The 23501-nt window shown below is 46.3% G+C and overlaps 2 protein-coding genes across 4 annotated transcripts in view; one reads left to right on the top strand and one right to left on the bottom strand.

The window, feature by feature from the left end:
• The window catches only part of TMEM120A (transmembrane protein 120A), a 63494-nt gene extending 56064 nt beyond the window's left edge, over window positions 1–7430 (bottom strand). The window contains exon 1 of one of the 3 annotated variants that reach the window (XM_081090429.1): window positions 7255–7430. The gene's annotated coding sequence lies outside the window, so the exon portion shown is untranslated. The remainder of the gene's footprint in view (window positions 1–7254) is intronic. The other 2 variants (XM_081090430.1, XM_081090427.1) reach the window with 2 other exon arrangements.
• Window positions 7431–7462: 32 nt separating this feature from the next.
• On the top strand, window positions 7463–22127 carry MDH2 (malate dehydrogenase 2). Its single transcript, XM_081088682.1, has 9 exons — window positions 7463–7675; window positions 12160–12328; window positions 13508–13591; window positions 14270–14379; window positions 15663–15788; window positions 18777–18854; window positions 19821–19920; window positions 20273–20424; window positions 21814–22127. The coding sequence occupies exons 1-9, from the start codon at window positions 7610–7612 to the stop codon at window positions 21943–21945; spliced, it is 1017 nt and encodes a 338-aa protein (XP_080944808.1). The 5' UTR covers window positions 7463–7609; the 3' UTR covers window positions 21946–22127.
• The last annotated feature ends 1374 nt before the right edge of the window (window positions 22128–23501 follow it).

Below are 23501 nucleotides of genomic sequence, written 5' to 3'. Positions count from 1 at the left end.
CATAAAACTATGAAACTATTTTTGAGATTTTGCCAAAAGTATTTTCCTTAATGGATTCCATTAAGTTAATTTATTCCTTGATTTTATATATTTCAGTTAACTAATTCCAATTTTCTTCACTTTCCATTTTGTTTAGCCAAGATTATTTTTTCCAAAATCAAGTCTTTTTTTCCATGTGAATTTTACATTAAAGATTTGATTCCTCAATCAGATTTCACTGAGTATGGTTTCTGCCACTGTGAATTTCATTTGTACTGATTATTTCTACCAAGTCGTTTTCAACAGTGGAGTCAAAAGGCAAGTTTAAGACATTACCCTTTGGACTCTTTCAGCACAGCATTGCTCTTTGTAAGAGACTTTCAAGGAGTTTAATGAGATAGTTCTTGCTGGGTTGATGAAGCATGCAGGTGGGAAGGGAGGTCTGAGGGAGCACCTTCTGCAGATCTGGTTTGATGGAATGAGAGACTGAACTTCTATTAATTGACCCATCAGGGAAATCCACACAACTTTCTGGGTGGCAAGCAAAGCCACCTATTGTCAGGAGAGCAGTGTGCCAGCACAGGCCTCCTCCCAAAAACACTAGACACCCACCAGTAAGAAGGTTCTTCACCCTCCCTGTGATGACCTAACTCTAAACCAGGGGGCTTGTGTATGGCTCTCCCAGTCAGGCCAGAGCAGTCCTGCAGTGAGCCTGGTGAGCTTAGCTCTACTGAGAGCACGTCTATATTTGAGGAAAGCAGTCAGTTGGAAGGGGTTGCCATAGCCTGAGACTGAAGGGAAAACTAGGTGGACCCAGCCTTTCTCAATGCCTGGGGCCCTCCATTCTGACTGACTGCATGGCTGTAAGAAGCGAGGCCTGACCCCAGGCTTCTCACAGGAGTTCCCAGACACTGAGAGCTTAGTCTAGTGCTCATCCCAACTCAATCTGGGGGGCACAATTGATGGGCATTGGCTTCTGGTGGAAAAGGAGTATCACTTAATGCCCTTGGAGAAGCCAGACAGACCATGAACTTCACTTTGGACTCTTGACTTAGACTGAGCAGGGACCAGAGAGAGAACTGCACAGATATGAGTCAGGGTCCACAGCCAGCCCCGTTACCCCCTGGTTCTCTGTGGGAAACTGAGGCTGTGCCAGGATGACCAAGGCTTAAATACAGTGGCACATATCAATACCCTCACTTGCAAACTGAGGCAGTAATACACAATAGAAAGGCTACAGGATTGTTACATTGAGATAACTGATATGAACTGCCCAGTACTGACCCTGGCAGAGAGTGGGAGCTTAGGAAACAGAAGTTCCTTTACTCCTATCCTCTCTCTCTTTTCACCTTCATCTAGGAGCCAGTGATGGCTACAAATCCAACAGTCAGAAAGCACCCTTCAAAGAATCTCAGGCCAAATACCATAGCAGGATCGGGCCAAGCTTATAAGTGAGTAGAGGCTTGGTGCACAAAATTCATGCATGGGTACGGTCCTTAGGCCTGGCTGGCGATCAGGGCTGATCTATGGGGTGACCGGTGGGGCAATCAGGAGGTCGCTTGGCTGGCCTGGGGCCTGTGGACTGGGGGGAAGCTCCTGTGTTGAGCATCTGCCCCCTGGTGGTCAGTGAGCATCATAGGGACTGGTCGTTCCACCGGTCATTCCACCGTTCAGTCAATTTGCATATTAGGCTTTTATTATATAGGAATAGGGACCAAGAGTGTTGCCCAAGGATCTGATAGTCTTTCCTTGATCCCAGCCTAACACTTCTTATGCTGAACCTTGAAAGCTAGAGGTCATAGTCCCAGGCCACAATGCCCCAGAGCTTCAGAGGATATGGAAGTGGTATGGAAATCTCTTGTTTCAGAGGGGCACCAGGTCCTATTAGTGATTGCCAGTATCTCTGTATTTTAGAAGTATCAGGTATGGGCCTGAAATCTAGACCCAGCTCACATCCCTATCCCTTATCTTCTATCTTACTTTCACTTCCATGTCCCCAAATCTAGGCTCACTGCATCTGAGAGGTACCTAGTGGTCTCGTGAAATTGACAGGTCTACCTATGCAGCAAATCAGTTGTCGGAGATAAGTGCTGGTGAACTGCAACACCATCTCCCAAAAGCCGTGGCCACCATGTCTGGTCTCACCTCCTCCAACTCTGCCTCCAGCACTTGTTTCTCCCCTGCTCTTTGATGGGCTTAGGCCTCACCTTCTACTCCTTACATGGGTCCTTGGCCCTGACCAGGCTCTGGACTCAGGTTTTCTCTCACTTCCCTGACCTCTGACTGGTCTGGAAGACTGAAGGTTTTGTTCCTGACTTAGCTCTATCACCATCAGTGACTCTAAGCCAGGGGTGGGCAAACTTTTTGACTCGAGGGCCACAATGGGTTCTTAAACTGGACCGGAGGGCTGGAACAAAAGCATGGATGGAGTGTTTGTGTGAACTAATATAAATTCAAAGTAAACATCATTACATAAAAGGGTACGGTCTTTTTTTTTTTTAGTTTTATTCATTTCAAACGGGCCGTATCCGGCCCGCGGGCCGTAGTTTGCCCACGGCTGCCTAAGCTCTTGGGAGCTCTTTGCCAGCAGCTTCCTGCTGCCTCTACTCTGCCAGTCCATAACCTTATAGTTGCTCTACTGGAATGTATCTTGGAGAGTCAAATCCTTTTGACTTTAAGCAGGAATGGGCCACAACTAAAAGTTAAATCTACCTATCTAAATATGGTGCTGTTTTAAAATATGTGCCCCCATTTTCCAATACCCTAGAGGAAAATAAAGAAAACTATCATGCAAGGTGGAATGATTACCACCTCTCTCTTTGTTTTAGCTCCAAGGTTCTGAAAAGAAAGATTTACAATATTTCATTTGAGGTACGATTTTAGGGTTGAAGAGAAAATAGGTTATAATACAATATGTGACCTAATAGCAAACATCTAATAGCTCATAAACACGGTCTAAGCCTAAGGTACAAAATGGTCAGTATATGTGGATATGTGTGGCTTGTCTTTGTGTGGGATTAGGGCAAGGTGGGTATCAATACATTTGTATATTGTGTATAAAAATATACAATGAAGAACATGCAAGATGAATCCATGGTGACAGGAAGTAGCTGTCTTGGGGAACTGATGAAAAGAATCATGAGAAAACTTTCTGGAATGAAAATATCCTGTCGCATGTTTGGGGTGGACATTACAAGGGTATAAATGGACAAGACCCACCAACTGTACACTTAAGATTGGTATACTGTATCATATATGACAATCAAAACTAAAAATAAATACCCTGTGTAGATATATGTGTGCATGTGTTCAAAGATGGGAATACAGCCCTAGCCAGTGTGACTCAATGGATAGAGTGTCAGCCTGTGGACCAAAGGGTCCCGGGTTCAATTCCAGTCAAGGGCATGTACCTTGATTGCAGGCTCCTCCCTGGCCCAGGCCCTGGTTGGAATTCATGCAGAAGGCAACCAATTGATGTATTTCTCTCACATCAATGTTTGTCTCTGTCTTTCCCTCTCTCTCCCACTCTCCCTAAAAATCAATGGAAAAATATCCTCAGGTGAGGATTAAAAAAAAAAAAAAAAGATGTGAATACACAGGTGGTATATAGATATGAGTCTGTAGCCCAACTTGTATGTCCATGATCTTGGTGTGGGATCTGGACATAGGAAAGGATGAGGACTTGGACACACAGAAAGTACACACTACAGAACTTCAGCTTGGCTCCCATAACCACCAGTGAATCCTTTTTTCATCATTTCTCATTTGTCCAGGATTTCCCCAAGGCCTACAACTCTTATCCAAACCTATTCACCTTCCTTGAGTCCTTATTGAGCAACTTCTCTATAATTTTCTAGTTCTACCTGGAAAGGTTAAAGACACTGGGTATGAAAGGCCTTCCCCAACCAACTGCCCCTGACTGCCCTTCCAGCTTTCTCCCAGAGAGATAAGCATCCTTTGACCTAATCCTTCCCCCTCCCCATTCCCCTTAGCTCCCTCCTTTCAGCACCCTTCTTTCTTTTTTCAAAATTCATGTCTCACAAGTCTGAAACACAAGTTTCAAACATTCACAATTCATGAAACTAGAATAGCTTAGACTGTGCCCTCTGAAGCTTAGGCAGGCACAGAAGCTGGTGGTAGGCCCTTGCCTGGAAAAGTCCGAGGCAGCTGCATTGAAATGGTCTGCACCCCCATAATTTGTTGAGGCAAAAGATGCATTAGTGTCCCCTATAGACCAGATGTGGCCCAGGCAGGAGAGAGGGCCAACTAGAAGCCATGTTAAATGGACCTTGCCTAGGAGGAGCGACCTGGAGGGCCAAGGGACCAATTGCAGGGGATTTCAGAAACCAGGGGCTGAGGGAGCAACTGAAAGCAGCAAGACAAGTATAACCCCTAGGTCAAGGAAACTGCAGTTAAGAGAGACCCACAAAAGCATTGCATGGAGGAAAGAATCAGATAAACTCTCATCAAGCTCACAGACTACTAATGCCACATGACAAAGGGACCTTTCCCACCCCATCTCTACTCTTACATCCCCCTCCACCAATATCAATGGGTCTGAAGCCTCAGTCTGCATGGTGTGGTGGTACAGGGGAGATGAGCAAGCAAGATGGAGAAATACAGAAGTCAACCACCCTCCTCTGGAAAGGTAGGAGCCTAACGCAAGCTAGAGAAGGAGAGTTGCTTTAATTTTGAATTAAATTCAGAATTTTTACTATTAATGTGAACTAGACATTTAGGCTGTTGCAATGAGTCTGTCCTGGTGACTAGAAGTAATCCAAGGGCAACCAAATATTTCAAGAAAGAGTGGGGATGAAGACATAAATCTGTTTTATGATGCATTCGGCTTCTTGAATACAGCCCTGTATGTTCAGTGAAACAGTTACATGGGCGAAGCAGAGCATAGCACCTGGCAGTCAATGCTTTGCTACAGCAGCTGTTAAGACTGTTATGAACAATCTTGGGATTTAAAGGGAAGCAGATAGGAGCTGACTGTAAAGACAGCTTTGTTGTCAAGTTGTTTGGAATGGCCCCAGTAAAAGACTTGGGAGGTAGTGAGTAGTTGTGGAGATGAAGACAGGGCTAACTTGGCAGGGATGGGGAGGGTATTGAGCCCCATCTGTGGGAGTGAGCCTGAGAATCTGTGATTCTAGCTTCTCTCTCGTGGCCTTAACTTTCCCTTCGAGAGGGATGACTTCAGGCCTGGCCTCTCTCCCGAGTTTTAATCCCACATTTCTTTTTAGAAGTAACTCCCCACCTGTCTACTGTTATTTCTATATGGACAACTCGCCATTCCTTCCAATTCAGCCCATCTTAAATGAAGCTCTTTATTTTCTCCAGCCAGCTCTCCTTCCACACAACCCCTGAACTCCATTTCTATACAGATATACTTCTCTCTGGCTGATTTCCCACATTCCTTCCATTCATTTCTTAAGCCCTTAAGACTGTTCCCTCTTTGGCCCCATGTTCTCCATTTCTATGAACACCATCATCGCTCAGATCTTGATCTCATAAGATAGCCTCCTACACAATCTCCCTGCCCTCACGTTTTCCCCTTGAAGCCCTTAGCATGCCCGGGTCAGTCTAATCTTCACAGTTGGTGGTGGCAACAGAAAAGCCTTTGATAAACACTTGCTTCCCAAGAAATAAAGTACAAACTTCTCAGCTAATGTCCACAGGTCCTACACAATCTGGTTTTTCCAACCTGCTTTTTCCAGCTTTATGTAAAACCATTCAACTCTCCCCAAGTTTAAAGCATCACTCTCAGCCTGGTTAATGCTGGACAATAAAGACACAGAGATGAAAGACATACCTGACCCAAGGTGCTCAAAGTTCTAGTGGTAAGACAGAGGTAAATAACTAACCAGAGAACACGGTCAGTGGCAAGATAGAGGACACTGCTTGTTCTCATCCCCATTCCATCAGAAATTATCATTCACTGTCCCCTGAATATAGGCCTAGGCTTTCCTACCTCCAGGGTTTTCTTGGGCTCTTTCCTCCTTTAAACACTTTCCACTGTAAAAGGTCCAGCTCCTAGTGCCCTCTCCTTTGAGAATTCCAATGCCCAGGCAAGGATCTCCCCCTCCTCTGGAGCGGAATCGCCCACTGAGTAGTCCTCCTCTTCCCGAACGTCTCTCAGCTTAGATGTTTCATCCTCCGGAGGTCCTCTCTCACACGGGCCCCACACACCCCAAACCTGGGTTAGCTACACCGCCTCCGTGTTCCCATGGTACCTCGTAACTCTCCTAGTGTTGCCCACATCATGCTGCTTGCCATTCACCTCTCTTTCTCACTAGATGCTGAGTGTCTTAAAGGCATAAAATGTGTGGATCTTGTTCACAGTGGAACACCCAGCTCCAAGACTGGGCTGGCATATCTTAGTAGCTCAATAAACAAGTGGAAGGGAGGGAGGAAATAGTGAACCAGTCACCATGCACTACCTTGTCTTTAGCACGAATGGGAATTGTTCTTTTAATCTTTGCTTTCCTAACTAGCTGCTTCCAAGCAGGCTTAGTCATAGATATAGATACACACACACACACACACACACACACACACACGCCCCGCCCGTCCCCACCAACCCACACTGGGATTGTGCATTCCTCTCTGAAGGCAACAAACTGCAGCAAATCTACCTGCCGCACTTGACTCTGAACTTTTTGACGGCAAGGATCCTTTGTATGCCCAGGAAATAGTAGGGGGGAGGGGGGGAATGAAGCTTAAATTTAACTTATACATTTAAATTATCAACTCCCTTTGAGCAGGAACCACATTGTTATTTTCTGTCTGAGTAAACGCTGAACAAAGCCCCTTAACTGCAGCCAGTTTCTTCGTCCGCAGAGCAGAAACAAGGCGGTCGTGTTCCCAGCATTGCTGGCCACACCGGACGGGCAGGGACTGGGTGAAAACAGAAGTTACCTAGATACCCGTTCCTTCCTCTGTCACCCGGGGCTGCTGTCCTGTAAAGCTCGTCCAAAAGGGCCTAGAGCTAAGTCGGGGCTCACCGTCGCTCATTCTCAGCTGCGGCGCCCCAGAGGGACAGGGGGTGGGCGGCACGTGAGTGTGAGAAAGGGGTGCAGGAGAGGGACAGATTCAAGGAGCCCCCATCCTGCCACCCCACCTCTGGGACTCTCAACCGCTCCTCCCCGCCCCTTTCCTTTCCAGGGGCAGGGGTGGCGGGTTCGGCTGCGGTCAGGGGGGCTCGGACGGCACCCAGTCCGCCAGGCCGGCTGCGGGACTGTTGGCCGGTCTCCCTGCCAGAGTCTGGAGCCCCACCTGGAAAATGGCTCCTCTCAGGCTCTTCCGGCCTAAACCCCGTCCTCTTGCACCTCTTGGGAGGGAGAGTGTCTCCCCCAGCTCTGACAGCGCTCCCCGCGACCCGCCGCCCAGGACTCGATTCGAACCAGCCGTAGGCTGCGCTCCCACTGGGCCGGGAGCGTCGCCCCGCCTTCCTGCGGGACAGCCGTGATACCGCGAGATCTGGGAGAGGAGGCGGGGCCGGAAGCTGGGCTCCTCTCGCGAGGCCCCGCGGAACGGAGCCAGGAGGCCCTGCATCCTGTGGAGGTCGTTGGAGTCACTAGCCCGCCGCTAGCTCTGTCGCTTGTTGGTCCGCGCCCTGCCCGCCCCAGCCATGCTGTCCGCCCTCGCTCGGCCTGCCGGCGCCGCTCTCCGCCGCAGCTTCAGCACCTCGGCCCAGGTAGGCCCGACGAGGGGCCGGCTGGCGGCGGAAGCCCCCCTCCCCCCGCCCCCGGCCCTGGGCCATGTGCGTCCATAGCTCGCGAGCCGGGGGCCAGCCTGCACCGCAGGGCCGCCGGGTACTGGTGGGCGGTTGGGCACCCTAGGCTGGTCCTGATACCGGCCGGGAAGTGCGGGAGAGATGCCCAACTCCAGAACCAGTGCCACCTCTTCGAATCCCCAAGCTCGCACCCCCCCACCCCCCCTTCGGTCCTCCAGATGCCTTGCTTGCTCTTAGACTGCAATCCTTCAAGGTTGAGAAGCCAGGGATCTAGGGTCGGAAGTAATGTATGTTTTTATGCAACGTTGAGTGCATAACCTGGTTCTTCTTGCAGCATCCGTACAAATAATATGTAATTATTAACTCCATAGTACAGATAGGCGTGGTCCCGAGGGAAGAGAACTGGTCCAAAGTTAACACAGTCACTTAAGAGTAATCAAATGCAGCCCTCCTGATCACCAGTGGTTTTGGGATAATCAAGCCTTCAAGAAGCTGAACACTACTTCCTCTTGCAGACTTTTCTGAAGGATCCCGATGCTGTAGTGCACTGGGCCTGCCCCCGGTGTTGTAACAGTGCGTTACTTGGCCTGGGACTACTAAAGCCTAGGCTATTTTTAGCTGTATTTTGTAGGACAGTGGTTCTCAAACTCTGGCGTGTGGCAGAATCACCACCAAAAAGCTAATAAAGAACAGAGGCCAAGATTTATTCAAAGAGGGTAGGATCTGGGCCTCTATTATTACCAAGTGCCCCAGGTGATTCTAAAGACAACCAAAATCAAAACCCAGGAGATGCCTACCTTGCCACACCCAAAAGGGAGGTGATTATTAAAGGAGATTCCAGATTTCTTATTTAGTTTCTGTGCTTCAGATCACTTTTCCGTGCATTTAATTCATGTGAAAAATAAGCATCTTTGGGTATCCGTGATTGTCAAGAATTGGGCTGGGTGTTGCATGGGATATCAAGATGAATGAGAAGTAGCACTTGAGATAAGCCAAAAGTGAGTCAATTTAAGACTGTAGAGGTGATGAAGCTTGATGCTGAGGAGTGGGAGAAGGGAACTGATCCAAAGGTGAGACAGTGGGATTTATTGACAATGATTTGGGTGAGGGGTGCTGAGAGGAAGAGGAGCATGGAGGACTCTGAGGCTTTGGGGTTTGCTGAGATGGGAAAAAACTGCTGGGAGAGAGCAGCTTGGGGCAGGTGGAGGATATGTTGAGTTTAAAATGCCTGTTACACATACAAGTAGAGATGCTGGAAAGGCAGTGTGTCGGAAAGATGAGTTTGAGCCAAATGTTACATTGGTCTAGAGCAGTGGTTCTCAACTTCCTAGTGCCTCGACCCTTTAGTACAGTTCCTCATGTTGTGGTGACCCCCAACCATAAAATTATTTTCGTTGCTACTTCATAACTGTAATTTTGCTACTGTGATGAATCGTAATGTAAATAGCTGATATGCAGGATGTATTTTCATTGTTACAAATTGAACATAATTAAAGCATAGTGATTAATCACAAAAACAATATGTAATTATATATGTGTTTTCCGATGGTCTTAGGCGACCCCTGTGAAAGGGTCGTTCGACCCCCAAAGGGGTCGCTACCCACAGGTTGAGAACCACTGCCTTAAATGCTGGTGTTCTGTCCCTAGTGCCCTTCTCACTCTATTCCCTTTTGTGCCTTGTCCATGTTCCTGGCTTCCATTAATTCCAGTGCAGACACTGTGATCTCCAGACCAAGTCTTTTGTCTAGGGACCTACTGTGCATGGATGTTTCAAGTGGCCCAAATTCAGTGTGCCAAACCATTCATTATTCTTTCTTCAAAACCCCTAAACTCTCCTCAGTTCCCTCTATTGGTTAAAGGCAATGCTGTCTGCTTGAGCCAGAAAGTTGTCGCCCCAGGTTCCTTCCTCTTCTCACCATTTGGGTGAAGATGGGAAGGGGGTGACTTAGTCTATAGCTACTATTCCTCAAATCCCTTATAATCTACCCATCCTTGCTGCTCCCTTTATCCCACTCTTCAGTCATGTTTAAACTATTACAGTAGTCTCCTTGCTTCTGTTGTATATTTCCAGTCCATCTTCCACTCTGTCTCATATCTTTCTAAAAAAGATATGGTCATGTTCTTTCCAGCTTTTGAGGCCCTTCAGTGGTTCCCCATTGCCTGTCAGGACCAGATAATTCTGTGCTTGGCCCTCCTGTCTTCCTTTTTCCATATGTATCCAACAGTGCTAGAGTTGTAAAGAACTGCTGGGACTACTTGTCTCCTCCCCCCATTATCTACCTGGTAAACTACCATCCTTCAAAGCCCCCTCTAACAGTTTATTCCACCCCCTATTTGTGCTGCTGCTCTTCTGAGAATCTGCCTCAGTGTCACTTGTTACACTAGGTGGTGTTTATTAAGTTTGCGAGTCTTTGCAGGCAAGTCAGTCTGGCACGTAGCAGATAGATATAGATGCCTGTTGAATTGTAGTGAGCTTTAATGCATGAATATCAGCCACTTTGGAAAACAGTCTAGCAGTTTCTCAAAAGGTTAAACATGAAGTAGCCACATGACCCATCAGTTCCACTCCTTGGTATATAACCAAGAGATTAAAAACAGCCCTGCCAGTGTGGCTGAATGGTTGAATATCGACCCATGAACCAAGAGGTCACCATGCCCAGGTTGCCGGCTCAATCCCCAGTAGGGGTGTGCAAGAGGCAGCCGATCAATGGTATTTTTCTTTCCCTAACCCTCTCCCTTCCTCTAAAAATAAAAAATAAAAATAAAAAAACATGTCTGCACAAAAACTTATACATGCATCTTCATAGCAGCACTATTCATGATAGCCAAAAGGTAGAAATAATCTAGTTGTCCACCAACTGATGAATGGCTAAAAGAAAAGGGGTACTGATAACGACATGGATTAACCTTAAAACATTATGATCAGTAAAAGAAGCCAACACAAAAAGCCATGTGTTGTGTGATACCATTCATATGTGAAATATCCAGAATAGGCAAAGGCAGGTCCATAGAGACGAAAGAAGGTTAGTGGTTGCCAGGGAAATGGGAAATAAGTTGCTTTATAGGGTAAGATTGTACAACTCTGAATATACTAAAAACCATTGGATTGTACATTTTAAATGAGTGAATTGTATGGTATGGAAAATAACATCTCATTGAAGCTGTTTTTTAAAAAATGAATGCAATTAGATGATGACCAGTTAGATCTATTTAGCTCGAGTGGCTGTTTAAAGTCAGGTTTTATGACTTTAGTTCCAGTAAGCTGACCAATAAAGTGATACAGATGCTTCTAGGTTTGTCGTTTCAGATGTTAATGAGGCAGTTTCTTTGGACCGACCTCCCCCCCCCCTCCCCACACACACACACAACTAAGCTATCACTTTTAAAGTTTCCAGCTGACATGCCCAAGCCAACTGCTGCTTGATGTGGAGCAGTAGTGATTCTCAAGCAGTAGTGATTGGTGTCACAATCACTTGGGGAACTTGATAGAGCCTATTTGAAGGAGCCTGTTGTTTTTGTTTGTTTTGTGACCTCAGCAGGTGATTCTGATAAACACCAGAGTTTGGGAGTTGATTTGGGGTAAGGAGTCTGGGGCTGCATGCAGATATAACTTACCTGGAAGAGAAGGAGCTTTTTAAACATATACATCCCTCCTTATCCTGCCTTAGGCTCCAGCCAAGATTATGCTGGAATCTTACCTGATCCCTCTTCCCCAGGCAGTTGATTGCCACCCTGTCTCTTCTGCACACAGTATGCATAGCTCTTTTCCCTCAGCTCCTCACACATCTGCTTGCTTGTCCCCTCCAGAGCCAGCAGGAGTCTTCATTCCTGCAGTCCCATGTGTGTGATGGCTAGCCTGTGGGTAGGTGCTCAATAAATGTTTGTTTATAGTTTGTTTTTTTTAATATATTTTATTAATTTTTTACAGAGAGAAAGGGAGAGAGTTAGAGAGTTAGAAACATCGATGAGAGAGAAACATCAATCAGCTGCCTCCTGCACATCTCCTACTGGGGGATGTGCCCGCAACCCAGGTACATGCCCTTGACCGGAATCGAACCTGGGACCTTTCAGTCCGCAGTCCGACGCTCTATCCACTGAGCCAAACCGGTTTCGGCTGTTTATAGTTTTTAAAATTTCAGATTGAAACTAAGGCTGCTGTTACCAGTCCAGCTGCCTGAATGAGTAAAGCTTATTCATCTTTCAGAGGCTGCTATAAGTATACCCTGTCACAAATCTCTACAAACCTGAGTTCTTCCCCATGTTCCTGAGGCACGCCTCTAACCTTCACAAGGAAACTGGATCTTTGGATGGTAGAAATACAGTTGTATCTTCCTTTGGCATCTGTGCAATAAGAGGCCAGTGCAGTACTTTGCAGGAGGTATCCTTTTAATGTGAATCCATTTAATGCTGATTCTGTCTTAGTTCTTTCTCTGTGCTCTTTTTAGAACAATGCTAAAGTAGCTGTGCTCGGGGCTTCCGGAGGAATTGGGCAGCCCCTTTCGCTTCTCCTGAAGAATAGCCCTTTGGTGAGCCGCCTGACCCTGTATGATATTGCTCATACACCCGGAGTGGCCGCAGATCTGAGCCACATTGAGACCAGAGCGTCTGTGAAAGGTACTGGGCACGCTGGGCCTGGAGAATTACATCGCTTCTCCCTAAGAGGCTAGGATCCAAGTTTACAGTAAGAGCCTTAGATGAAACTAGATGTTCAGAGACTTGGGATGTTCATGTTCAGTTTAGCATTAACTTTTACAAATGATCACACTTTTTTGGACTTGAGTCTATAAAAATTTATGCCCTGCTTATTTTACCCTGACATCTTAGCAACATTTCCCATGTACCAAGTTCTTGGTGACATCATTTTAAAGCTTTACTATAATTTATCACTTATTATTATTCCCATACTGTTGGCCATTGGCTCTTTCCTGTTTTCCTCTAAATATAAATATATATGCTGTGATAAATACCTTCATCTTTATATCTTGTTTCTCAGAGCCCGTAGGGCACTTACAGTAAGTGTGACTGCATTAAGCTGTTACTGTAAAGTACCAAATTACTGTCCAGAGAAGTGCGAACCACACAGGAGGCTGACTGCCGAGTCATGTTTATGAGCCTTCCCTGGTCCTTCTGAATTTGTTCGCTCATTTTCTTTTGTGTTGTAGGTCTGAGTTTCTGAAAGCTTTTGCAAATAAGGGGAAAGTCTATTAAAATCAAAGCAGATTTGGTCTTGGAGCAAATTTCCCTGAAATCCTTGAATGTAGACCTTATTTTCCTCAGATACTAGGAATAAACAAATAGGTACTAATACTTAGAGTTCTTTTTTATCAGCACAGGGTTTTGGTTTGTTTTTTTCGTGGCCTTCAGTGTGCCTTCTGGTCTGACCCTAAGATGGCACTTTTGTTAGGATGATCATGATGTAGAGTAAGCAACTCTTCTAACTGGGAGCTGAGAAGGACTTACATATGCTAGGGAGTAAAGATTAGCAGCTGGCTTGGTTTGATGTTATGCAAACCTGGAGGGGTAATCTGTTCTGAATTTAGACCTGGACAAATGGAGGCTCTAGAAAAGTAGAGTGAAAGGGGGGCATTCCTGCCAGCCAGAAATGTCAGACTCACAGAGTGGCAGTCCTCAAGGAAAGGAATCACATCACAGGTGGGCTTGCCAGGCTTTCTTGTGGCCTGTGGTCAGCATTGGACACAGGTAGGGCAGTTCTCTGGGTTCTGTCCCCATAGATGTGCTAGCCTCTCTTGGTTGCAAACTATAAGATTGCTTTCTTGGGCGTTTTTTTTCTAGGCTACCTCGGACCTGAGCAACTACCAGACTGCCTGAAAGGTTGTGATTTGGTGGTTATTCCAGCTGGAGTCCCAAGAAAACCAGGTGTGTATTTGAAAAACTGCCCTACAAGTCAGTTGAGAAAGTGGTTTTCCATAAAAAATGGATCTAGTCAGATCTCTATGCTGCAGAAAAAATGTCAAAGCTCTCCATGCCTGTGGGATAAAAATCAAGGCCTCATGTGTTTCCTGCTCATCCCTCCTCCCCAGCCTGGAATGCCCTTCTCCTGTCTCTACCTTGGGAATTCTTCATGACCCCCCTCCTCCTCAGATATCACCCTTCCTGACTCCCATCCCCACTCTCCACCCTCACAGACCTCTGTTTCAGCACTTGTCACACTGGATTGTTTTTCCTACAAGGTAGTTTAACTTAAAGCGGGGACCCTGCCCTAGCTGGTTTGGCTCAGTGGATAGAGCGTCAGCCTGCGGACTAAAGGGTCTCAGGTTCGATTCCTCTCAAGGGTACATGCCAAGGTTGTTGGCTCAATCCCCAGTGTGGGGCATGCAGGGGGCAGCCGATCAATGATTCTCTCTCATCACTGATGTTTCCATCTCTCCCTCTCCCTTCCTGTGTAAAATCAATAAAAATATATTTAAATAAATAAAATGGGGACCCTGTATCACTCTTGTTTGAATTTCCTATACCAGCTAACAAACAGCTCTTGGCACATATTTAGAAATTTGTCCTGTGCTTTGTGAACATCTTGAATTGGATCATTCTCAGGCATGACTCGGGATGACCTGTTCAACACCAATGCCACAATTGTGGCCAACCTGACTGCTGCCTGTGCCCAGAATTGCCCTGAGGCCATGATCTGTGTCATTGCAAATCCGGTGAGTGCTGCTGTCAGGTAGGTTGCTGATACATATGAAAGCTCACAGCAAAAGTGTGCTAATGTCTTATAGGGAGAATAATCAGACTAACATACTGAAATGGTAAGTTGGGCAACTAAAAAGAGGTCCTTACATTTATTTCCTAAGGATTCCTTCCGTCATAGACTAAGTGAGTTTTAACTTGTTTTTTTTCATCAACTGTATGCCTTTGGGCAAATCACTTCCCTTATCTGAATAATCTTAGTTTCTCAACCTGGAAAATAAGTCCATTCTTAAGGCTTCTTCCAGCCATGATTGTGGGAGCCTGTTGAACTCCTTTTACTATGTTCTACCCAGGGTTTGCAATTCCTGGTCCCTCAACATTCCCTTTCTTCTCAAACGTACACATGTATCTCATGTGCAGTCACATCGGGTCCTGCCTGCTTAATCTTCAGTTCAGAAACTCTGAGTGCTGTGCCCTCTCTGCGAAGGCTCCCACGGCTGTCCTAGCAGGCCCGTGGGTTGTATTTAGCAGCAGCCCTCTTCATTCATTCCTCCCTCCTGATTGACTGGATTCTGGCTCTGAGTATGACAGTGCCATGGTAGTGATGTTGACTGAGGAGCGTGACCATTGATAAACACCCAGAGCTTATGCAGTGGCCTCTGAGAAGAGGTTCCTGTCTTTCCCAGCCTGCTCACCCTTCCTCAAGGCCATTTGGTCAAAAGTAGAAAGCAGTTGCTTCTTTTATCAGGGAACTGACTAGTGCCTAATGTATATCTTGCTGTTTTGTTTTAATGATATTGTTTCTCTGAACCAAGTGTTAGGCACTTGCCATGTACATAGTCATTTAATCTTCTCAACAGCCTTATGAAGTGGTTTTATCCCCATTTACAGATAAAGAACCCAAGTCTTAGGGAGTTAAAGTAGCTTTCCCCGGGTAACCACATGCAGTGACAGAGCTGGGACTTGACCCTGTGCCATCTGAGCTTTTAGCCCTGTGCTATGCTCTTTTGTTAGGAATGGCCATTCACGTGTAAGTTCTAGCTGGAGCCGAAGATGCCCTGTGTAGCCATCATCACATTTTAAAGCTGGTAGTTCCAGGGTGTGCTGCATATTTGAACTATGGGCTCAGAGGCCACCAAGAGGAAGAGTGCTTGCTGCAGTGCAGTTTCTTTGTTCATGTGGGGAGGGAAGGAGGCACTCTGGCAGAAGAGGAAGTCCACCCCTGTAACCCATCTCCTTCGATATATGACTGTGTTCTCAGAATGCCTGGCAAATTATGCCTGTCTCTTGGATTTATTAGGTTAACTCCACCATCCCAATCACATCTGAAGTTTTTAAGAAGCATGGAGTATACAACCCCAATAAGATATTTGGGGTGACAACCCTGGACGTTGTCAGAGCCAATGCTTTTGTTGCAGAACTGAAGGTAAGAGCCACATCGGGTATCTTTCAAGCTTCCGTTTCTGAACTTCTTTGGGCCATCCTTGGTTCTTTTATGGGCATAGAAGACATCAGGGCATTTACAGGTCACTTGTAATTTGGGAGTTTTAAGTATTTTTATTTTTTAAAATACGTTTTTATTGATTTTAGAGAAGAGAGGAGAGGGATAGAGAGATAGAAACATCAATGAGAAACACCATTCGGTTACCTCCTGCACGCCCCCTACTGGGGATCAAGCCTGCAATCTCGGCATGTGCCCTAACCGGTAATCAAACCAGTGACCTCTTGGTTCATGGGTGGAGGCTCAACCACTGAGCCACCTTGGCCGGGCTTAAATGTTTTTAATAGCTTGCCCTGTGGTGGGAAGTAACTCTCACGTTTTCTTGGGGCATCAGCAGGCCCCTGCAAGTTTAAACCAATAGCTTTAGTCTTGACTTAGCTTACTCTTCTCTTCTTGATGCTTTAGAGCAGCCGTGGGCAAACTACGGCCCGCGGGCTGGCCCGTTTGAAATGAATAAAACTAAAAAAAAAAAAAAAAGACCATACCCTTTTATGTAATGATGTTTACTTTGAATCTGTATTAGTTCACACAAACACTCCATCCATGCTTTTGTTCTGGCCCTCCGGTCCAGTTTAAGAACCCATTGTGGCCCTCGAGTCAAAAAGTTTGCCCACCCCTGCTTTAGAGGTTCAGGCTTTCCCCGGGTTTCTCATTGGCTGGACTGAATTGTGCTCTCCAAGCTTATTGCCTCTGACAACTAGTATTAACAGGATTTACCTGTTAATAAATGAATAAATTATTGGACAAGATAGCAGAATTGCTGTCCCCAGGCTGTAGTTCTGACTCCCCTTCTTGGGTTACCTGTGGTAGCTTTTCTCGGAGAGTTCTGATCTTGCCAGCTGTCTGCTTCTTCCTGGGCTGCTGGACTGAGCTGTGGACTCGCCCTAGGGTGGGTTTGGCATCAGTGCTAGGTCTGGGGTTTTCCATGCCTTTCACAACTCGCTGTATAATCTTTGGTTGTGGATCCAGCAAAACCATTTATTTTGGTCCCAAAAAATTTTTTTGAACTTCAGACCATTTTTTTCCTGACTTTTCAGATGAGAGGAGCCTCTCTAAAGTAGGGATCATTGTCATGCACACAGCTTAGTGAGAAGTGCACACACAGGACTGCTTTATGTTACTCCCTTGTGCACCAGACAGGTCTGTCTCTGGCGTGTTGATGACGACCCACTTTAATTCATACTTCACCATGTTCTTCAGGCTTGATTCTAGGTGTGGGGGTCATCAAGGTCCATAAAACGTAGCCCCAGGCCTTGGGAGCTCTGTTGAATGGAGAAACACTTTAAGGCTTTGTGGAGAAGATCACATTGAAGCTGAGAGTGCACAGGCTGGAGAGCCGGGGTTCCAGCTTCCTGAAGCTTGTACCCCAGTTTCCTGGAAGCAGTAGTGCTCATTCTCTTAGGGTTCCGGTGGTGCTGCCAGCTGTCAGAGCACACCGTTTCCCCTGGGCTCCTATTGTGCAGTAGCTACATGCAGCTGTTAAATTAGATAAATAAAATTAGAAGTGCATGTCCTCCATCATACTCGTCAAATTTCAGATGCTGGATGGCCACATATGATGGCTGTATTTTTATAGAAAGTCCTACTAGATAGTGCTTCTCAGCCTAGAAGCTTTACTGTTAGAGTTGGGGGATGGAGGATCCTGGCCCCTCCCAGAGAATCTGGTGCTTGACAAGTGTCAGTTAAGTGAACTGCCCTTTACCTCAGTCTGACATTATGAAAAATTGCCTGAGTCAAAATTGACCCCTTAAGCTCCCAGTGCCTGGTTCCTCCCTCAGCCCTCTCAGCCATCTGGACCCCTTTTACTTCCGCATTCCCTTTCTACTAGGCTCGTAGAAATTGTCGAGTTTACATGTCATACTCTGCTGATGTTATATGCATATTTCATACCCCCTGGCCTTTGCTCCTTTTACCTAGAATATGCTTCCCTTGGGGGAAGTCCTCGTGTTCCTTCCCAGAGGAATGAGGTCAGTCTCAGGAAGCCTTCCCATGCTGATGAAGTGCTCCTCTGGCTTCCATAGTGTTGTGCTGGAACGGCCCTTTGTATCGTCTCATTAGACATCAGGTTTCTCAAAAGCAGGGGCTTTTCCCATGCCTGCAACCCTGGTGTCTGGCACAGCACCTTGGCTTCTGAGCTCCCTGCTTTTCAGTTGATCCTGCTGTTCCTGTCTACCTCTGCCCCCTCCCTTCCCCACCCACCCACCCGAGGCTTGGTGGTTCCTAACTTAGGGCTGCTCTCTTCAGCAGCTGCAGCATTTGGAAAAGGTTCACTTCCGACCCATAACTTCCACCAGATTCTTTTTTTGACCGTCGTAAGAATACCTGGCTCACAGATTCTCAGGGGCGTTGTACCTCAGTTTAACAAACAAACCAGCCTCTCTCGGCTAGCTCACTAATGAGCCAGGGTGTTCTGAGCCTTCCCAGTTTTGTTCTTTCTGTCCCAATCACTGTGTGAGTTAACAGACTTCTCACCCCTAGTTTCCTGGAATTGTTTTGAAGTTTACTTTGACTTGTTCTTTGAAAAAGTGTGGGCACGTGAGTCTGGGCTTGTGCATTGGAATAACAGTAGCTGTGGGAAAGAGGACTGTCATCCTTTGATTCTGAGAAGATAGATTGATAGGGACCAAGGCAGGGGGTGCCTACAAGGAGGCAGTTTTCAACTCATAAAGGGAAAACCTCGTGACCTCACAAGATGACAAGTTACTCCTCACTGCCTGTGTTCAGACTGATGTCAGACTGTGGGGTGGGGCCGTGGTAGATTTGCGCAAGGCTGGAGTCAGTCTCTTCTAATTGTTTTGTTTTGTTCTCAGTTCTGTGGATTTTTCCAATATTGGTGTTTTGGATAGATGTGACATATTTTATATTCAAAAGAGCTTGTTCAAAGTTAATCATGTTTCACATTTTGTTGACCAGGGTTTGGATCCAGCTCGAGTCAATGTTCCTGTCATTGGTGGCCATGCTGGGAAGACCATCATCCCCCTGATCTCTCAGGTATGTTTGTGACCTTGCCAAGAAGCCTTAAGATCTACTTTGAGGCACTCAAGACAGACTGACAAAGATTACAAAGATCTGTTGTATTTTGAAAGGGTGCTATGGATGCAGCCCACCCCAGTTGTCCAGGGGTTTCTTGACTGGTGTGGGGCTGTGGTCAGCTTCCAGTGTTTCAGGGGTCCACAGTTGTATGGGGTGAGAGTAGTCAGAAGGTGCTCAAAGCAGCCAGCTCCAGCATACAGTGAAAACTGCTGATAGAAACATTCATGAATTTCTGCTGAGGTCAGAGCAGGCAAAGCTGCTTTGTGTGAAAACTAGACTAGAGACCAGGTAACACCACTAAGAATGATAATATCAAATCACCCTCATAAACCCGAGTACAGTGCACTGAGGAGGACACAAAATATTTGTGCTAATCTTGCCAAAAATGCATAACCTTACACAAAATCCCGAGGAAGCACCTTACAGACCCAAACTGATGGACATTCTACAAAATGAATGACAATACTCTTGTCAAGGTCACGAGAGACCAGGGAAGACGGGAACTGTTAGAGAATTGCTACGGTGAAATAGTCTAGTCGATTGCCGGTAAGGTCCTGAGTAGGTCCTGGAACAGAAAAGGGACAGTAGGGGGAAGAGTGGTGAAATTTTAATAAGGTCTGGAGTTTGGATGTACTCATCTCCTGTTCTTCCTGTTTGCACTGTGCTTAGCATGAGGAAAACAAGTGAGGGGAGTCTTCGTACTGTTCTTACAATTTATCTCTGGGTCTAAAATTAGTACAAATATAAAAAGTTCTTTAAAATGATTGGGGAATTCACTACACCTCCCAACAAAGTTGACTTTTTCTTTAAAGAAAAGCTCTTGGTTTCCCATGTATTGATGATGCAAGGAACCCTCTGTGAATAGGGTGAGGAGAGTGTGGGATCTGAGCCTGCTCACAGGATCCCTGTGACTTTTGCTTGCAGTGCACTCCCAAGGTGGAATTCCCCCAGGACCAGCTGACAACCCTCACTGGACGGATCCAGGAGGCTGGCACGGAGGTGGTCAAGGCTAAAGCTGGAGCAGGTAGGGTCTCCGAGGCAGTTCATGGGTGGGGTGCTGATGCCAGAGTCACTGTTAAGAGTTCACAGTTAAAGACTGAAGGAGCAAACCTTTTTCTAAGTCTCCTATATGTTCACTTGATAGAAAACCCTATATCAGAGGGTAGCTCGGCCCGTTCGGTGGAGTAGAGTGGTGTTTGAGGTTGGCAAAGCTAATTCATGCCATTCACGAGTTTGTGAATTGAGGACTGCTGACCTAAATTCTTGACGACTAAAGCTAGAGATTTTACAGGTGCTTTATTTTGCTGGCAGGGCAGGCTTACCAGGATTTTACAGTCTTCTGTGCTAGCTTGGCTAACCTTTCTGTGCCCCCCTAGGCTCTGCCACCTTGTCCATGGCATATGCTGGAGCACGGTTTGTCTTTTCCCTTTTGGATGCAATCAACGGAAAGGAAGGAGTTGTCGAATGTTCCTTTGTTAAGTCCCAAGAAACGGACTGTTCCTATTTCTCCACGCCATTGCTGCTGGGGGTATGTATCCCAGAGGCTGGGTCTCTTGACTGGACAGCGAGTTCGCGCTAGTTAAGACTTAGCTCTGCCCTGTCTGGCTGCTTCATAATTCAGAGGTTTTTTTTGCAGTCACTACATCTCACTGCATGGCCTGTGCTTAGGTTTTTGAGGGTTGAAGAGCATCACAGAATTAAGAGCAAGGAGAAACTATGGGCGTGGCACATCCTGGCACAGAAATTTGATTGCCTGTGGGTCTGACAGCTGGTCATCAGTGGCTGCCTGAGTGTGTTTCCTGATGAGACCCTCTCTGAAAGAGATGCTCCCACAGGCTGCTTCTCCACCCCAGCCTGTAGCCATTTCCCTGTAACTTATACTTGTTAGTTCTTGTTCTGACCTCAGAGCCTGCCAAGCCTAGTTCTTCCTCGAGAGAAGTCTGGAGATGATGCACAGCTGTTACACTTCCCAGTTCAGGCATTCCTGGTTCCTTGCTCCTCATCCCACTGGTTTTCCTTGGAATGTGCTGCTGATTGTTCCCTTGAAACTGGTGTCTAGGATGGAGCCCATCTGGTCACATTGCTGGCTTCAGACAGGCTGATTTTTTTGCTTGGTTGACTCTTGAGTCCTCAGTGAGCCACTGCCCCTAGATCTCATTCACAGACACCATTAAGCCAAGGTTTCCATTTCTTAAGTGTGAACTGCTGAAATCAGGTAAACGTGTGCTGGCCTTCATCTCATTCCCGGAAAGAAACAGATTAGGTACTTTGTGGGCCACAAAGAGGCCCTTCCCACAGACACCCGATGTTCAAAGGTCAATAAGACATGGCCTCAGGCCTCAGGGGCTCTCTGTGATGGACAGACGGACACTAAATAGATTAATTCAGAAACCAGTTCAGCACAGGCAGGAGCAGGATGTGGTGAGACCTTTAGGGAAGGAGCACACAGGCTGATTGTCTGGGTCAGGAAGGGCTTTCCACGGAGATGGGCAGTAGCAGAGACCGTGCTGTTTTCATAATGTCAGACGCTCACCTACCTAATTACGTTCAATTCAGGTGGATATTAAAATGTTTGTTTAGTCCTTACCAACTTGGGAAAGAAACTGGAACCCAAACGTATGCTCTGTGCCAGGGAGAATAGCTTGAAGTGCTACTACTTGTGGAGTACTTGATGTGCCAAGTCTTCCACGTGTATGCACAGCCTCCCTTGGGGTAGATAGTTTGCTCATTTTATAGGTAAGGAAGCAGTCTTGGTGTGGAAACCATCGTCCAGGGTACATGATAGTGTCACAGCCCAGAGCCACAGGTGTGGATCGTCTAGGCAGAGATGGTGAAGTTAAAGTTGGGTTTTCTATAACAAACTCGTTCATGGAAACTCACTTTGTTGTAAAACGGTTCTGTCTCCTCTCTCTTTCAGAAAAAGGGCGTTGAGAAGAATCTAGGCATTGGCAAAATCTCCTCTTTCGAAGAGAAGATGATAGCTGAGGCCATTCCTGAGCTGAAAGCCTCAATCAAGAAAGGAGAAGACTTTGTAAAGAACATGAAATGAGAAAGCAGCTAGTGAGCAATCCATTTCCTTAACTTATTAAGGCATCATGTCACTGTAAAAGCCATTTCAGGTATCTTTCTGTTTCAGTTTTGATGATGGACATCTATTAACATTACCATCCCTTCCAGATCATGGGTCAGTTTACTACTGGTGCATCAATAAAAGCAGGCTTTCATATTCTTTTTCAAGGTCTCTTCCATGAAAATTGTGCTTTCTTCCCCCTTAGAGCTGACTTCAGAGTATCTGGCACCTCTTTCATCACAAATAAAAACTACATGTTATTTAAATATTAGACTGAAGCAAGATGGTTTCAGCAGCAGCTTCAAGAAAGTCTAAAATATCAGTAACGGCTCCTCCCAGCTCTGCTCTGTCACCATTGCATTCCACAGTGTAAACGAAGGAGGGTCAGCTCAGGCCTGATTGCTCAGTGTCCTCCACCCGCATGGCGTAGTAGCTCAGTGCCTGCCGCCAGGCCAGTTTTCTGCCCCTGGTTCTTTCTGTGTGGTATGTTCTGGCTAAAAGAACAGTACCCTCTCCTACAGTGGGGCTGCCGTGGCTGACCTCTGTTCCACTCTGAATTTTGTCCTCTTCTGTTGGAACGTAATATTCAAGTGACTAACCTCCCATAGCCAGTATTGTGAGAAAAGTTAGGATGGGGGCAGAAACGACCAAAATGCCAGCTGGGTGGCAGGGCTGAGGACACCGTGCTGTCTATCCTGACGGAAAGGCGGCTTTGTGTCTCTTCCTCAGTGACCTGAGAGAGACTTTATTGTACTAGCTGGGCTTAGGACAAACGCAGGGAATTAAAGGGAGACCTGATTCCCTTTAGTGTTGGGTGCATCTGCTCCATAGATCCATGGTCTCTGCAGTGGAAATGGAGAACTTTCTGACAAGTGGTGAAGGCCTTCCACCGAAGGTGAAAGGGCAGGTCGGGGTGGAGCTAGGTACACCCAGTGGAACTGAAACAAATGGATTTTACAGTCAAGTATGACATCATTGTTTTCTTAAACAAGTTACACATGTTCATTGTTTAAAACCTAAAACTTAGGCAAAAAATAAAGCAGACATTGGGCTTAAGATCAAAACTGGCACAGCATCACTTCTGCCACATCATGGGGAAAGCAAGTTACAAGGCAAGCCCAGGTGCCTGGTGGGAGTGCACTGACCACATAAGATCTGAGTACCAGGAGGCCTGGCTCTATGAGAGCCAACTTGGAGATTAGCCACCACAGGTGAAAGTGTGAACGTATTTTCCTCTATCACCTCTAATAGCTGGATAACCCTAGGGTGAATGTACTAGAAAATGTATTCCACTGTTAGATAACTAGGTGGTTTAGATGTTCACTATAACAGAGTGTAGTCCTGAACATCACTGCTGTGGACTAATTCCTCCCAGTGGTTTTATATGTGAAGCATTGTGCTAGCTCTATCTTGGGTGTGTTTGCTATTTCATGGGATCCTTCCTTGAAGCAACCCTGACAGGCAGGACCTAGTACAGATGACTCAGAGAAGGTTGTCTTGGTTTACAAAGGTCAGTGCCCATCCCATATACCAGT

Source organism: Myotis nattereri (genome assembly GCF_964212035.1).
Source record: "Myotis nattereri genome assembly, chromosome: 4".
Taxonomy (NCBI): Eukaryota; Metazoa; Chordata; class Mammalia; order Chiroptera; family Vespertilionidae; genus Myotis; species Myotis nattereri.
Note: the sequence above shows the minus strand (reverse complement) of the source record. Positions and strands in the feature narration are given on the sequence as shown.